At 35.8% G+C, this 17,500-nt stretch overlaps 3 protein-coding genes across 4 annotated transcripts in view; 2 read left to right on the top strand and 1 right to left on the bottom strand.

Moving 5' to 3' along the window:
* LOC119575081 (alpha-tocopherol transfer protein-like) overlaps positions 1-7,063 on the top strand; it is a 17,423-nt gene extending 10,360 nt beyond the window's left edge. Inside the window, exons 2-9 of one of the 2 annotated variants that reach the window (XM_037922484.1) lie at positions 1-9; positions 257-362; positions 553-703; positions 962-1,155; positions 1,310-1,420; positions 2,114-2,258; positions 3,146-3,186; positions 3,519-7,063. The exon at positions 1-9 is cut by the window's left edge and continues 266 nt beyond it. In XM_037922484.1, coding sequence (XP_037778412.1) covers positions 1-9; positions 257-362; positions 553-703; positions 962-1,155; positions 1,310-1,420; positions 2,114-2,258; positions 3,146-3,186; positions 3,519-3,575 — 814 coding nt within the window. In that variant the 3' untranslated portion in view covers positions 3,576-7,063. The remainder of the gene's footprint in view (positions 10-256; positions 363-552; positions 704-961; positions 1,156-1,309; positions 1,421-2,113; positions 2,259-3,145; positions 3,187-3,518) is intronic. The other variant, XM_037922475.1, reaches the window with a different exon arrangement.
* Positions 7,064-9,324: 2,261 nt separating this feature from the next.
* Positions 9,325-16,618, bottom strand: LOC119575071 (glycerophosphocholine cholinephosphodiesterase ENPP6-like; the record flags this gene model as incomplete). The annotated part of the gene is given in 7 exon segments (XM_037922463.1): positions 9,325-10,597; positions 11,678-11,812; positions 12,973-13,105; positions 13,350-13,511; positions 13,822-13,959; positions 14,399-14,540; positions 16,438-16,618. Coding segments are annotated over 7 exon segments (1,124 nt in total), but the record flags the coding sequence as incomplete, so codon positions are not given.
* Positions 16,619-16,645: 27 nt separating this feature from the next.
* Positions 16,646-17,500, top strand: part of LOC119577229 (keratin, type II cytoskeletal I-like) — an 8,238-nt gene continuing 7,383 nt past the window's right edge. Inside the window, exon 1 of the mRNA XM_037924975.1 lies at positions 16,646-16,811. Within this exon, the coding sequence (XP_037780903.1) occupies positions 16,646-16,811 (166 nt within the window). The remainder of the gene's footprint in view (positions 16,812-17,500) is intronic.

The following is a 17,500-nucleotide window of genomic DNA, read 5'->3' as shown; positions in this document are numbered from 1 at the left end:
AGCTCTCAGGTTAGAGCGATGGATGGTATTGTTATTTCCTTCATGGGTATTCAAATATTTTATGCAATGACATTGGTTCTGACTTATGATTGTTTTGTTTTTTTATGTTTGTATGTAGCTATTCATGAAGGAAACAGTGAAAATATGTAATCATATTGTTTCTGACTTACATTTTTTTTTAATGTTTATATGTAGCTATTCATAAGGGAAACACAGAAATTATATTCATTAATGTATTACTTTTGGAATTCAACAGGGAAATGGTTGAACAGGAACCTGGCTTGAAATCACGTATTGATAAGCCTTTCTTGCTAGCTTTCCTTAGAGCTCGTAAATTTGACTATGATAAAGCCATGGCCATGGTAAGTGTAAATCAAGGTTGTTTGACCTTTACTTCCATTTTACCATCATCATTATTATTTTAAACTTGAAAGTTGTACAGGGCTTAAAAACAACAACAAAAACTGGCAAATTCTGTACAGAACATATACTGCTATAAATTTGCATAACATGTACTGTACGAGGCTAAATACTGACTTTTTTGCCCCCCAGATTCGAGGATACTACAGAGCAAGGCAGGAGAATGCTGATATGTATGTTAACCTCGTCCCGTCGGCCTTGGATCACGTCTGGCCGCTGTGCATGCAGACGGTCCTTCCAACACCAGACAATCTAGGGAGAACTGTCCTAATTTTTAGAACAGGTATAGCAATAAACTTGTGATTGTTGGGTCAGGGACTGTCAAGGAAAGCTTCCTCTGAGGTGGAAGAAGAAAGAAAGGGAAAGAAAAATAAATAAGTGGATAAATCAGTAGATAGATAACACCTTGCAGACTTTTTATTCTTATTTATTTATACTTCCATATTTATTCTTTTATGATTATTTTACAGATGTATTGATGGTTCTTTCATGCAAAATGAAAAGTTGGTAGAATTATTGTTTAATTTTTCTTGTTTTGTAGGTGCCTGGTTACCTGAAGTCTGCACCCTAGATGACGTGTTCAGGTCTCAGGTAGTAATGTTGGAGCATGTTGTACGGGTCCCAGTAACGCAGCTTCGCGGAATAGCAGCTGTTGTTGACTGCTCTGGACTGTCTATGACTCATGCCTACTATCTGACTCCGACTCACATTCGCCGCATGATTTCAGTTGTCCAGGTCAGTATGGAGGACATATTATTATATGAATTATCAATTGATATGTCATTCCTTTAATGCTTCATGCAGAATAGTTAGTGTGGAACTTCATATTCCAATATGCAATATATGTATGAAGATTTCTAATCATATTCTTTATAAACCCTTTGTGCAGGAAGTCTTTCCTCTAAGGTTCAAGGCATTGCACTTTGTTCACGAGCCTTCGATATTCGACTGGGTCTTCAGCCTAGTCAAACCTTTCCTCTCTGAAACTATAAAGGGACGAGTAAGTATCCTTGCAGTGCTACTTTTAGATTATGTTAGTATTGTGAATCATATCAGTCAGAATTCTCATCATAAGCATGAGCTGTCACCAGTGATTTCATGATAATGAGGATTTGGAAAATCTGTGAGAATGTATTTCTATTTTTTTTTCCCCTTTATTCTCCAACTAAGTATGAAAAAAACCTGGATTTAGAAACAAAGGTTGTATATGTGTTTACATAGTTTAAAGGTTGATTTTGCAATAGATGTTCTATTGCATTTATTTAATAAAGTCAAGATAAATTCCAGTGAATGGTAATAGATACATATTAGATAATTCTACAACATATATATATATATATATATACATATATATACATATACATTACATATACATATATATATATATTATATTATATATATATATATATATATATATATATATATATATATATTATATATAATATATACATACATATATACATACATATATACATACATATATACATACATATATACATACATATATACATACATATATACATACATATATACATACATATATACATACATATATACATACATACATATATACATACATATGATGCTTTTGTGTCATTTTATATTAGAAGACACTGCAGTGTTACACCTAGCAACTACCCCCTTAAACAAAATACATATGTTGATTTTATTTATGTATTTTCTCCACCAACAGCTGCACTTCCATGGAGAAGACCTCGAGAGCCTGCACAAACACATCCCAGCCAATGAGTTACCAGAAGAATTAGGTGGAACTCAGGGACCCATGGCCAATAGTGAACTTGTAGAGATATTGAAACAAAATGAAGACTATTATAAAGGTATGTTTATATTTATATATCTATCTGTCTGTCTATCTATATATCTATCTATCTTTTACTCATATTGTTATTCTTTCTAATTTTGGATGTAATTGCCTTATACACACTATAATTTTGTGTGAGGGCCCATAACTAGGTATCAGTGTACATACATGCAGGCGTATACTTAAGATACTTGCATACTTGTAAATATATGTTGTTTTAGTGTGAATCTGGTGTTCTCCATGATTTTACAAGGAGCCCACTTACTGATATACTGTTTACCCTTTTTTTTTTGTCTCTACCTTCAACATTCTAACTACTTATAGATATATCCTTTTCTCAGTTTTAAAGTCTTCGTTTTGAGAGAGAAAAAAAATTGTGGTTCATAGCATATTTTTATGACGTTAAGAAATTAGTGTATTATATTTGTCCTCTGTTGAAAATGTATGCATCTAATAGAATATCATTCAGATGGTCTGAGAACATCATTAGAACAAATTGCAAGTAGAACAACAATGGGAAGAACAGGAAAACACATGAATATGCCATCTTGTTCTTTCCTTCATTGTTCTATTTGCAATGCCATCATTTCATGCTTGTCTTTTAATCAATTTAAGATGCTCTCTCTCTCTCTCTCCCTCTTTTTTTTCTATGATTAGATCTCATTTTCTATCTGGTTGGCCAATCACTTGTAATTTTTTATATTTCTATATTCCATATAGTATTCTTGTTCAAAACTGCCTTTTACATATTGGATGTTTTATTTATGAACTTGTTACCATTATTTTAGTAAAAATTCCCAACCATTCAGTTCATCCTCTTATTCTGCTTGATACTGTTTCTTTTTGTTGGTTTTAGCTCTTCATTTGCCTTGAGTACTATTTCAGTTTCTCCTTCTTCTGTAGGAGTGTTTGAGAGTGCCTATGGGCCAGCTGCTCCCATTAAGGTATCTTTGACCTCAATAAACCAGTGTGATTTTCTTATGACACTAATATCACTGTCATGATTGGTATCATGTCCAGTGTTCATATTTTTTCTGAATGAACTTTGGGGATAGTGTGGCTGCCCAGTTCCCACCAAGAATAATTTTTTTTGTGTGTATCCTCATCTTTCATTTATTTATTTTTTCTTTATTACTGTTTGTTTCGTGTGGCACTAATGTTATTATTCTGATTTAGTGATGCTTGCTCAGATGCTAATATCAGGGGATCCAATATTATTTGTGCATATAAAGTTACATACAGACATACTTTTCTATTACTGGTACTTCTTTTTCAGAGCATTTTACATATGGCTTTGAGGTGTCTGAAGAACCTGCGCGTCAGGGAACTGTAATGGAAGCTGTGACAGACATGGGGAGTTTGATTGGCAGTTACTACAGAAGGATGTGTATAGACTAGTGCTAGCCAGCCCTGCACTAGTGACAGTCCACCTAGTGCCATCATGTGAGAAAAGCAAATTTGACCCCCAAAACATTTTGATACCAATAAGAAAAATGTTGGAGGAGGTTCCTATGATATTGGAATCCCTTCTGTGTACTGGGTGGGAGAGTTCTGGTACTTTTGTTCATGGAATACATTGGCACTAAACTTATTATCTATCACAATCTCAGGGAAAAATAGTAGCCTTTGTAGCTGTTATACAGTTTGGAAGAAAATTCACATTGGAAGGATGGTGTTCATATCAAGTATTCCTGTTTGTTATTGTTTAAGAGTAATTTGAATTTTAATGTTTATGAATTCATTTTCACCAAATGCATATTTCCTTTTATTCTCTTTATGGTGGATTTAGGTCCTTCAGATATCCATGAGATACAGAACCTATTAGTGGTGAGTTTATTGAATTTAATTAAGCAAAGAACTCATTCCAGTTTATGTCACTTTTGCAGGCTGGCCATATATTTGTCTCTGGGTACACTGATGCATATATACAGATATATGTGTGTGCATATTTATGATGTGCATCTTGGTGATCCCTTCACTTCCTCACAGGAAATACATCAGATTTGATAACATGAATAATTTGTAATGCACACAATTTCTGCTCCAGTAATGTATATAGAGTCAGTTTTGATATATGGTATAGCATATGACCTTTATTGTTATTAAGCCTCAGTATTCATGGTGCAATGTATACTTTATCCTTTAAGGAGGCAGTCAGATGAGCATTGTAAATCTTTTTTTTATAATGGCTAATATGTAAACATTTTATGCCTGTGACAGAAGTGTAAATTAGAGGTAAGCACTGTGACATTAGACTATTATCAGTGCTAATTAATTTTTAAGATTTCTACATTTTATCATTCATGGATACTATTTTTCTGCTAAAATGTATATCCTTGTGATACGTTTCTTCATTTTTGCAAGAGTTGTAAAAGTTAGTGAAGTGTTATGTAATTTTGTTTTATCTATAGCTATCTCTTCCTTGATAGAAGTCTAGCAGAAAAAAAATGATTCATATGGCTAATATATTTATATGCACTGAATACTGTGTACTTGGTATTCAGTATGCAAGTTTTATCTTCTTGAAAACTGGTACTTTGCCTTAAGGATTGTCTGGTCTTCTGTCAAGTTCAGATTATAATGTTTTATTATCATCATAGAGAATAAAGAGGATCTGCCTGGCTGACTAAAAGGTGCTGCAAATGTATGTATGTTTTTTTTCTGTTGTACTTAGAATTAACTAGTACAGAAGTTAGAGAAGTAGAATATCAGTGAAAGTTGGTGATTAGCATACTTCCTCCATGTCTCTCCTCTTCCTTCTCCTTGTCCTTTTTTCTTCATTCATACTCCTTTTAAGTCATGGTAGTCCCAGATTGGTCTTTTGGTTCAGAACTCCATGTGCACACAGGATGGAAAGAAGACTGCTTAGTATTTTGACAAACAATTATTTACATTAAAATTGATCTAATTTGGATATTTATAATATGGTTAAATAGGACTGTTTTAATAACTATTGCATTGTTTCATCCAGTGTGCACACATGCCTAAGCACAACAGTTGCCCCATTTCTTTCTTAAAGGCTTTATCGGCGGCATTCATGCTTTCATTGAATATCTGTTGTTGCAGAACAGATGCCGAGATAAGGAACTAGCTTATTTTGATTCCCAATATTTAAAGATAATGTGATTCTATATCCTACCTCCTTAAAGGGTTTGGATATGACAAGTATTTTTGGAGTACTTTTGTTTCATCTGAGCAGCACTGTATTAAGCTTTTATAACTAAATATGGAAAGGTTGATCTTTATGCTCAAGGTAGAAACATCCATTATGATAGATAATTGGCTATCACATGTGATTTTCATGAAGTTTGATATAACTAGCCCACTTCTTTAAAGTTTAAATATTGCACTCCTGTAAATATTGGAGTTACTTTTGACAAGTAATATGGAACAAATTCTTTTTTTTAATTTTATTTTTTTTATAGATATCTATAAGGAATGAAAATTTGACATAGATAAACCTGTGTACTTAGTAATTTTATAAAACCAAAGGTTGTGCAGAAGATTTTAATTTTACATCTGTAAAGGCATATTCCTTTCCCATCCATACAATCTTTCTCTACACTTCCCTTTATGCTATTGAGGTTTGTCACGTTAAATACAGACTATGCTCAAAAGATGAAGGATGAAGTGAACAGGTCTTATAATACAAATTACACAGATTATCTGTATCATTTTCATGATTCTAGGACCAAAGGATTTATTATGTAATGTATATATACTTAGAGCGAGAAAGAGAGAGAGAGAGAGAGACCATTAAAGCAGTAAAAGCGAGAGCTTAGTTAAGGTTGTATTAAGGAAATAAATGAACACAAGAACGCTTGTGGTTTAAGCGTGCCTTATGGAAGCTGTAAAAGGAAGTTATTGAGGGATATTGTGCGATATGAGAGATATAAAACTGTACTTTGTGTGATTTTCCTTTTTCATAAGACAGGTACAGTACATAGCATGTGTGTTTTGATCCTTTAAAAAAGAAAAAAAGTAGCAACACTATAATCTTAAGAAAAATATTCAGTTATTGTATATTTTGGAATATTGGCTATAAAAAAATGAATGTGGTTGTAAATATATAGTTTGACAAGTAGTGTAAGCTTTTAAGAGACAAGAAATCACAGTCTTGAATTACCTACAAGACTTGTTTATTATAAATGTTCCTTCTTTCTGTTATACAAAACAGAATTATGGTAGTTGCTAATTGTAGTTTGAGTTTAGTGAAGTGAGAAATATGGAAATTTTGTACTGATTTGATATTAAGATGTGATGCAAACCCTCTGTGTTGATCAGTTGATTAACAGTATTATTTAACAGTCAGTAAAGCTTTATGAAGTTGCTTACCTCAGAATTGGTTAATTGCATTAAAGGTAGGCAGGGAAATTCCTGAAATATCTATTAACAAGTGCACAATGTTATTTCATATCTTCATTAGTGATTTTAATAAAGAGTATATTCCTTTAATGTTAAAAAGTGTATTAACATAAAACATATGCATTCACACTTGCTCCCACCCTCACTGGCATGCAAATACCTACATGGCTACACATCCATACCCATGTATCTACATACCCATATCCACATAATTTAATACTCTCTCACCTACACACACCCTTTTAACCCCCTGCCCACTCACACAGCTGCACAAAACTTTCCCTTTTTTGAAGTGGTTTGTACTTGCAGAGTATGAATTTATTTACAGGATAATATATAATTTTATGGTTAAGTAATTGCAGATTATATTGGAAATATACATTATAGTGGTGCATATATGTTTTATTGTTATTATAGAAGATTTAGTTTTATAATAAATATATACCACATAGATAATTTGATTTTTAGTGACTTTTTTTGTTTTTAATTTGTATGTTCTATTTAGATTGTACAATTTTCTTGTATGTATGGCAGGATATCTTGAATTGATATTTTTTTAATGTATGTTTAATAAATAGTAAAAAAAAAAAAAGTGTATACTTTTCCATATTCGTGCAAAGCCAGTGATACATCATATATTTCCCATATCATAACTATGAATTTGATTCATGTACCACCAAGTCCTCTTCCGACTTTGCTTGCATTGTTCTTAATGGATATGTTCCATATTCTTGACTACTTCCTAAGCATTATGAAATCACTATGCGGGGATATGATGTAGTGTGGGGAAGGGGAGGGGGCATTTGGGCATGGAATAGGTTCACACAGGAGCAGGTTGTAGAAGAGGTAGAAATAGATTCACACAGGAGCAGGTTGTGTAAAAAATCTTGAATATAAAATAGAATTAGGAGATCTCTAGTTACAATGGAGTAAAAAATCTTGAATAAAAGTCCTACCTATAGACATCATAAATACATGCAAAACTACCATCTGCTAGGAGATTGCATGCTAAAACAATACCCAGACAGAATTTATGTTTGTAAGGCATGAGGAACTCGTTTTCCATACTGGGTATATTTAGACTATTTACTGATACCCCTTAATACTTTCCTCATTATGGGGAAGGGGGTTTAAGGGACAGAGACTAAAGCCCAGTGTTGGGATCACCCCTGCCTTGGACATCAGCCCTCACCTCAACATTTGCAAGGTCTTTTCTTCTCCTCCTTTCCTTTTTCCTTCTCTTCTTCATTCCCTTCTTCTGTCCACATATTCTAATTGTTAACTCATCTTTACCCTTTCCACCGCAATACTTTATCATAATGTTTTACTTGGGGGTCCACCCTATTGCTGTATTTTGACCCTAGATGTTGACATGGTAGAAAATTTTCAATAAGTAATGTTTACTAATTCATATATTCTAGTAACTGGGTAAAGGTTCCAAAGACAGAGGTAGGGAAAGAGGTAGGGGGAGAGGGGGAGAGAAACAGAGACAAAGATAAAGACAAAGACAAAGAGACAGAAATAAGGAAAGAGAGAGAGAGAAAGAGAAAGAAAGAAATTGCAAGAGAAAAGAAAAAAGGAGAAAAAGAGAAAGAGGGAGCGCAAGAGAGAGAGAGAGAGAAAGAAAGGGAAAGAGATAAAGAGAGAGAGAGAAGACAAAGAAGGAGAAAGAGAGGAAGTGACAATGAGAAAAAAGAAAATGAAAGAGAAAGAGAGGGACAAAAATGAAAAGAGAAAAGAAAGTAATAGAAAGTGAAATTGAAAGAGAGGAGGGGAAGAAAATTAGAAAGAAAGAAAATAGAGAGGAGAGAAAAAGAGAAATTGACCAAGAAAGGGAAGGACAGAAAGAGAGAAAGAAAATAAACAAGAAGAAACAAAAAAGAAAGAAAAAAAGGGAAAGAGGAAAGAGCAAAAGAGACAGAAAGAGAGAGAGAGAAAAAGAGTGAGAAAGAGAAACAGAGAGCGAGACAAAAAGAGTAACTGAAAGACAAAGAGAAAAAAAGAGAGGAAGAACTAGAGAGGAGAGAGAGAGACAGAAAGAGATAGAGGGAGAGAGGGGGAAAAGAGAAAGACTTTGTGTGTGGGAAAAGAGAAAGACTTTGTGTGTGTTTGTGTGTGTCTGTGTGTGTGTGTGTGTGTGTGTGTGTGTGTGTGTGTGTGTTGTGTTGTGGTGGGGTGTGTGTGTGTGCCTGTGTGTGTGTTGTGTTGTGTGATTGTGTGTGTGTGGTGTGTGTGTTGTGTGTGTGTGTGTTGTGTGTTGTGTGTGTGTGTGTGTGTGCCTCTGTGTTGTGTTGTGTGTGTGCCTGTGTGGTGTGTTGTGTGTGTGCTGTGTGTGTTGTGTGTGTGTGTGTGTGTGTGTGTGTGTGTGTGTGTGTGTGTGCTGTGTGTGTGTGTGTGTGTGTGTGTGTGGTGTGTGTGTGTGTGTGGTGTGTGTGCCTGTGTGTGTTGTGTGTGGCCTGTGTGTGTGTTGTGTGCCTGTGTGGGGTGTTGTGGGGTTCCTGTGTGTGTGTGTGTTGTGTGTGTGTGTGTGTGTATGTGTGTGTGTATGTGTTGTGTGTGTGTGTGTGTGTGTGTGTGTGTTTATGTGTGTGTGTATGTGTGTGTGTGTGTGTTTGTGTGTGTGTGTATGTGTGTACACGTACCTGAGAAGCATAAATAATAACTGCAACGTATGCTCTTAGCCACACAGAAAGGGAGTTCTTAAAAGAAAAACAATACAACCGAGAGATTTATTTGTGCCAGATATGAATAGGACAAGAAAAAAACTAGACGTGTCCATATCAAGCTGTATTTTGGATACATGATATATCACCCAACTGACGATTTCGAACCACTACAGTGTATAAGTTCTATAATAATCAGAGAAAATGTGTCATGATCATAAATCGATAATTGGTAAGTCACGAATTGCCACCTATGCGCAAGTGTTAAGTCTATTTCTGACTTTTTTATCGTTTTACTTAAATGGTTATTACATAAACACCTATATTGGCTTTGTAATAAGCAAGAAATTCGTTTTGCTTAAAACCATGTATAGAGACAATGGTATTTACAAATCGACACGTGGCCATAGAACTAGGAAGCACTATCACTAAGTCAACAAATCTGGGAAATAACAGAAACGTTTACAAGTATTTAACAGAAGAATGCATGCAGTGCAGAGAGCTGAAAGAAAACGTTCCTGGACGGAATATTTACACAAACGTGTGGAATATATTGCGAATCAAATGAACTATTGTGTGTTCAACTTGGGCAAAGCTCACCGTGCGTTGTGCGAACAACTATCGCTACTGCTCTCACTACTACAGCAATGTTGCTTCATTAAAAGAATCCAATCGAAGTGAAAAACAAAAACTAAAAATCAACAACAACAGCAACAGAATATCGAAAATTATAAAATATTCTAATTCCTTTAACTCGGACACGTTGACATTATTAGATCCTCTGACACAGCTGCCCTTCAGCTCCGTTTCGGCCCACCTTTAAGGACCTTTAAAACCCACCCTATTTGGACCTCCGTCTCGGCTCGCTTAATCTTCACTCATCCTTGGCTCTTTTTCTTCAATATTCATCATCCTTATCCCTAATCATCCAATGCTGACCCTTATCTGCAATCCTCACCCTTATCTGCAATCCTCACCCTTATCTGCAATCCTCACCCTTATCTGCAGTCCTCACCCTTATCAACAACCCTCACCCTTATCAACAACCCTCACCCTTATCAGCAACCCTCACCCTTATCCCTACACCCTTACACCTATACTCCGCCGCCGACCCACATCACAAGACCTAGGCCTATGAGGAACACCCTGAGAAGGAAACAACACCTAACGGAGGAGGCGCTGGAGGTGAGGGTCCTCAGGGAGAAGAAGTCAGCAACGCGTTCCAAGGAGCCGTTGTTAGGGTGGCACTGTAGCTGGAGGGCTTGGCACAACAGGGGGTACACGTCCACCTGGCTCACCGGCTCCGATTCGTGCCCCGAGGTGAAGGCTGTGTTGTGGAGAGGAGTGAGGGTTAGGGATCGTGTTGTGTTGTGTTGTGTTGTGTTGTGTCGTGTCGTGTCGTGTCGTGTGTATTATGTATGATCATAATATATATGTGTGTGTGTGTGTGTGTGTGTGTGTGTGTGTGTGTGTGTGTGTGTGTGTGTGTGTGTGTGTGTGTGTGTGTGTGTGTGTGTGTGTGTGTGTGTGTGTGTGTGTGTGTATAAGAGTATGTACATCACGTGCATATTTATATACAAATATTGGTATAAATTGATGAAACATTAATGTAAGAATGCGAAACGGGTACTGTAAATTTCTGTGTACTTAGGATTCTCATAAAATCAATTGTCATTTTACTACACAATATAAACCTAGCACATTACAGTTTCTTATACATTTAAAGAAAATTGGCTTCGAAGACCAGCCTGGAATATGTGTATTTATTTACTTATCAGTTAATTAATTTTTACCGGTTTGAATTTAATTTCATAATTTTATTTAGTTTTTGCAGTACAGTTAGTGAAGCATAACAATTTAATGATAACTACAATAATCATATTTTTTTTTCGCGAGTGAATATAGTCTCATAAGAAACTTTCTAGGAAAAAAAATATATTTAAACTAACAACGGAGTTCTACTTAGAATAGGAAAGAGCAGTTAAAACCATACATGTTTTTTTTTTCAAATCACAAGAAACAAGGATTTTCCTGGTCAATGAAAAAACGGGGGAAAGGGAAGGGAAGAGACGAAAAGAAAAGAAAAGGAGAGAAAGAGAAAGAGAAAGAGAAAGAGAAAAGAGAAAGAGAAAGAAAGAGAGAGTAAAGAGAAAGAAAAAGAGAAAAGGAAAAAGAAAAGAACAAGAACAAGAAAAATAGAAAAAAGAAAAGAAGAAAAATAAAACGAAAAATAAAATAAAAATGAAAAAGAAAAAGAAAAAGAAAAGAACTAAAGAAAGAAAAAAAAGAAGACACGAGAGAGAAAATAAAACGAAAAAACAAAAAATAGATAAATAGAATAAAAACTAAAACCGTACAGCAAAACTCCCCGCACGGACGAGCGACGCCCGCTTCTCCCCCAACTCACACGGTCCTGCGGCGAACAGAATGCCCCTCATGTCCGGCATCTCGTCGACGGTGTTGTCGAAGCCGTGGTGGCCTATGCTGTCGGATTCTTGCTCGGGCAGGGAGTAGTTGGCTTCGGGACTCTTGAGGGCGTAGCCTTCAGGAGTCGAGGGAGGAAGAGTTGAGGGAGAGTTAGGTGGCGAAGGCAGTGGTTTGGTAATTTTTAAGAGAAAGGTGGTTTGCAAGTTGGGGGTTGGGGGGGAGGGATGGGTGGTGTTGTGTGTCTTCGCAGTGCGTGAGGTGTATTTGATCGGTGTGGGTTACTCGTGTGTGTGTATATGGTATGTATGTATGTATATATATATATATACATATACATATACATATACATATACATATACATATACATATACGATTATGACATATACATATACATATATATATACATATATAGTATATAATATACACATAATATATATACACTATAGATATATATATCACTATATATTTACATATATTATATATATACACATTATATTATATATATATATATATATATATTATTATATATATATTTTTTTTTTTTTTTTTGGGGGGGGGCAAGTCATAACTGAAACCGGTTAAATACCTCGCTTGCACCGTGAAGATATATATTCTCGTTCATACCTTTGCTAAGTTTGTTGCAATGAACACATTTCGTGGTTTGTCAGTCCGCATCCAATGGGTGGGATTGGAATGGGTTGGGTAGAATGGGGAGTAAAGTATCTGTAAGCCTCTTCTTCCCATTTTTTTTAAACTGTTAAAATGAAGAATCTAAAATGCGTGACCCATTTATCATCATGTCTGTCAAGGACGCTCAATGTCGTCCGCGAGAATTGTAAGTGTTTGAATTTTCCTATAAACCCCTCGTCTCCCCGCTCTCATATTCTTCATACCCTCCCGTCAATCTTAGTTGGTATGAAACGGAAAAAGTTAGTCCGTCTGGGTTTAAGTCAGTGTTCCAAAATTTCTACGGTCTCATCTGACAACAATTTTTTTGTGAAATTTTTGGCTGACATGTTAAGGTTGAGATGTTAGAATTTACTGACGTGACAGAACGGTTGTTGGGGAGAAAGTATTGTGTTTTTCTGACATAATCTGCAGTTAATGTTAATAAATATTCCAATTCTTCCCTCCCCTTATCGCAACTTTATCAGCTTTGTTGTATGACAGACCATTTTGAGTTCTCTCTCTGTCTCTCCCCTCCTTCTCTCCCTCCCTCGACTTTTCCCCATCTCCCTCTCCCCTCGCTTCCTCCCCCATTTCCGTAATAAATACCTTCCTTAGGCATAACAATGAGGTCGTGGATGAGTCGGTGGTCCTTGTAGTGGTAACGTTCCTTCATGTTCTCTTTCCTAACTATTTCGACGTTCTCAGACACGCCTGGGCAGTGTTGCAGCGCATCCTCCACCTGCAAAGGGCATGTTTTGCTATGCTTTTAACTCCTCTTTTAAATGGTCGTTTGAGATGCTTGTTTGTGTGTGTTATTAGTTATATCTATGTGCGTAATCGCTTGATAGTGTGAATATCAACGTCTGGTAAAATATATAAAGGAAGTATGTGTCTTTTATAGTACAAAAGTAACGCGAAGTACCTCTCTTTCACAGTACAAAACAACTATTTTATTTTCTCTCACATATCTTTTACGACGATACCTGGTCCGTGTAGCCCTTTACAGGAAGAACGTTGATATAACCCACACGGCCTGTGGTCTTCACTATTTTCGAACTGTCCAGGCACGGCGCGACGTCCAACCAGGTCACGTCGTCCTGGGTAGCCTTCGTCATGCCGTGGTCGCTCACGATAATCACGTTCGTCTGAGGAGGGAGAGAAAAGAACGGAGTCGAGGGATTGTGTATAGTTTATTGGTTTATTTGTGAATATTTATTATTATTATTTTATTATTATTATTTTTTTTACGTTTTTATTTTCTGTTCGTTTTTTTCTGTTTATGTGGACGAGTCGGCGGAGAGACAGTAAAATATTATATTCAAATTCTCTCTCTCTCTGTCTGTCTGTCTGTCTGTCTGTCTCTCTCTCTCTCTCTCTCTCTCTCTCTCTCTCTCTCTCTCTCTCACCCCCATGTCCCCACACCCCAACCCCACCCCTCACTCGCCCCCAACCCACCGTATTAAGCATGTTTCTGTCAGCCAAGATCTCCCACAGACTCCTTATGGCGGAATCAACATCCCCGATTGCTTGTTCAACCTCGCTGGACTCGGGCCCGTAGCGATGCCCAGCCATGTCGATCAGCTCGACATACACCTGGAAAGGGAGGTTGGGTGTAAAAAAAAAAGAAAAAAAAAGAAAAAAAAATCATACCCTCATGTGTGTAGAATGGCGATTTTGATAGTGGAATCGCGATGGCAGTGGTGATAATAACGAAAATATTAACAATAATAATGATTGTAAAATGATGATGGCAATGATGGCAATTGTAAGAAAAAAAATGACGATATTCTCTAAAATACTGATAATGGTGATCCAATTATCAATATTAATAATGATGGTATCACCAATAGCCACAATCATAATGATGATAATAATGATGCAAAAAACATAGACAACAATAAATCAATGGATATAGCAGCAAAAAAAAAAAAAAAAACTCTGCTTAGACGTAAAACCAACGATCGTAATAATAACACTACTAACAGAGAAAATAAATAAATAAATAAATAAATAAATAAATAAAAATCACAACCATAACAAGCTTGTATCCCTCCAGTTGGATCATCTCGACGCCCAGATTGAGGTTCTTCTGCAACACTTGATAGGCATCTGCAACGGGTTCATACGGAGTGCAGTACTTCGGCAGAACGTTCCCTTCCCAAGGAACATCACAGCTGTTGTTGGAAAATGGGGGAAGATAATAAATATATACATCTGGAATATACTCCATGTACACTTCTGTACTAAATGTATACTTCTGTGCTAAATGTATACTTCTGTGCTAAAGGTATACTTCTGTACTAAAGGTATACTTCTGTACTAAAGGTATACTTCTGTACTAAAGGTATACTTCTGTACTAAAGGTATACTTCTGTACTAAAGGTATACTTCTGTACTAAATGTATACTTCTGTACTAAATGTATACTTTTGTACTAAATGTATACTTCTGTACTAAAGAATTCTGATACTAAAGGAACTCTGTACTAAAGATGAATAAATCGAAACATTATAATCACTTTTTTGAAGACAAGAATTCAAAAGTATTTTTTAACTGAGATAATTATATGTACGAGAAATAGTGATATATTCAGAGTCGACAAAAAAAAAAGAAAAAAAAAAAAAAAAAAAAAAAAAAAAATGAATGAATAAATAAATAAATGAATGAATGAATGAATAAATAAATAAAAAGCACATGGATTTTAACGCGAAACTATGAATCTGTAAACGGTATCAATTGACAATATATTTTTTCATTGATCGTTTTTAAGAGCATGTATGCAAGTCAGAGTCGGTGAATAATGATGAATACAATGAATCCCAAGAATCTGTTGAGTATCAATTGGAAAATATTCATGATTCTTGAGACTAACGGCCGTAAGAGCCTAATATAATTCTTTTTCATGTTTATAGGGAACTTTTATTCAGTTGCTGGACTGTCAACTGCAAGAATCTACTTTTCATGTTCTTTTTTTTCTCGTTATTTTGACATACCATTTTTTTTTGAAGGATAATTCCTTGGTAACGGATTTTGTGCATACCACACTTTTTTTTTTTTTTTTTTTTTTTTTTAAGAAGCACCTAGACGTATTTTAACTAAAATAAAATCCTAATTTATAGTACCGTATTTTAGCTAAAGAGGCCCTAGTTAGTAATACTTTATTTTAACAAAAAATACCCTGGTTAATATCACTTTATTTTAACTAAAATATCCTAGTTAATAGCACTTTATTTTTTAAAAATGTCCTAGTTAATAGAACTCTATTTTAGCTAAATTGTCATAATTAATGGTACTTTAACTAACCAACAAATCGTCATCAGTATTTCTGCTCATAGTACAAGTATATCAGTATAATAGACAATGAGTTCCCATTAGTATTTCATTACGTTTCTAGTCCCTATTAGTATCAATGCTAACATCTTCCCATAAGCACTTTTTAAATGACATTCCGAGCAACATTTAACCAACCATTCTTTCGTAGCAATTTACCAAAACAACTTTGGCCAAACTACCAAATAACTAAATTGTCAAACTACTAAACTGTCAATCTGCCAAATTGCCAAACTGCTAAATTGCCTAACTGCTAAATTGCCAATCTACTAAATTGTCAAACTACTAAACTGCCTAACTACTAAATTGCCTAACTGCCAAATTGCCCAACTACCATGCTGCAATGCCAAATTGCCAATCTGCTAAATTGCCAATCCACCAAACAGCCAAACTAGCTAATTGTCAAACTACTAAATTATTAAACTACTAAATTGTCAAACTATTAAACTGCCAATCTGCCAAACTGCCAAATTACCAGACTACCTAATTGCCAAACTGGCTAACTACCAAACACCAAATTGCCTCATTACCAACCAACCACTCAATTCCCAAACAACGAAAACCACAAAACAAACCACCGAACCAATTCACAAAAAAAAAGAAAGAAAAAAAAAGAAGAAAAAAAAAAGGAAAAGAAAAAGAAAACAAAGAGAAAAAGAGAAAAGAAAGAAAAAAGAAAAAGAAGAAAACGATGAAGAAACAGAAGAAAAAATAAAAGATAAAAAAAAACCCTGCCCTATACCTGGACCAGAGGAAGAGCGCGGCGTCCATCTTGGCCTTCGTGGCCGTGATCCAAACGGGCTCCGCGTCGCGCCACCACAGCGGGTCCTTCGTCGACTCCAGGTCGTTCAGGTCGAAGCTCGCGTTCCGGGCGTCGTCGAAGATGTAGTTGCCGACGATGCCGTGGCTTTCTGGGTAAAGGCCTGGGGGGCGGGGGAGGGGGGGAGGGTATGGGTGTTGGTATGGGTATTGGTATGGGTATTAGTGTGGGTATTGGTATGGGTTTTGGTATGGGTATTGGTATGGGTATTGGTGTGGGTATTGGTATGGGTATTGGTATGAGTATCAGTGTGGGTATTGGTATGGGTATTAGTGTGGGTATTAGTGTGGGTATTGGTATGGGAAGAGAAGGATAAGTTGGGGTTAAATCTCTCCACACGCAAATAAATAGGCGAATAAAACGCTTGGAAGCAAGGATTAAAGTCTGATCATTCCCATTTATATCTCTATTTATTTATCTCTCCTATTTATCCTTCCAATTTATCTATCTATTTATCTGTCCCTCTCTCTTTGACCTTTTCTTCACCACTTCGCCAATACACGCGGGATCTTATTATAAAAAAGGATATGTTCATTATATGATTTTTACAGACAGACAATATTTTTTTTCATATAGATACAACATTTTAAAATATTTCAGCTTCTGTTAATGCTTAATTATTTTCGTTTGGATCAACTCTTGCTTGTCGCTATCTCTAATTAAAATAACAATCAGAATTTTTCCTCTCTCTTTCTTTCTCTGTCTCCTTTTCTCCCCTCCCTCTCCTTCTCCCTCTCCCCCCCTCTTCCTCTCTCCCTCTCTCCCCTCCCTCTTCCTCTCCCTCTCCTCTCCTCTCCCTCTCTTTTCCTCTCCCTCTCTTTCCTTATCTACAAAAAATTCTGATACATTTAATATTTCATACAATGACAGCCGGTGTGATTTTTAAAAGCCGGTTCTTTCCAACGAACAACAACATTTTACGGCAGAAATTTTAGATCTAATGAGCGCTTTTCCAGAATAGATTCTCATCCGTCGGAATGTAGAC

The sequence above is a fragment of the Penaeus monodon genome, chromosome 1 (genome assembly GCF_015228065.2).
Source record: "Penaeus monodon isolate SGIC_2016 chromosome 1, NSTDA_Pmon_1, whole genome shotgun sequence".
Lineage (NCBI taxonomy): Eukaryota > Metazoa > Arthropoda > Malacostraca > Decapoda > Penaeidae > Penaeus > Penaeus monodon.
This window is presented reverse-complemented; position numbering and strand designations above follow the sequence as displayed.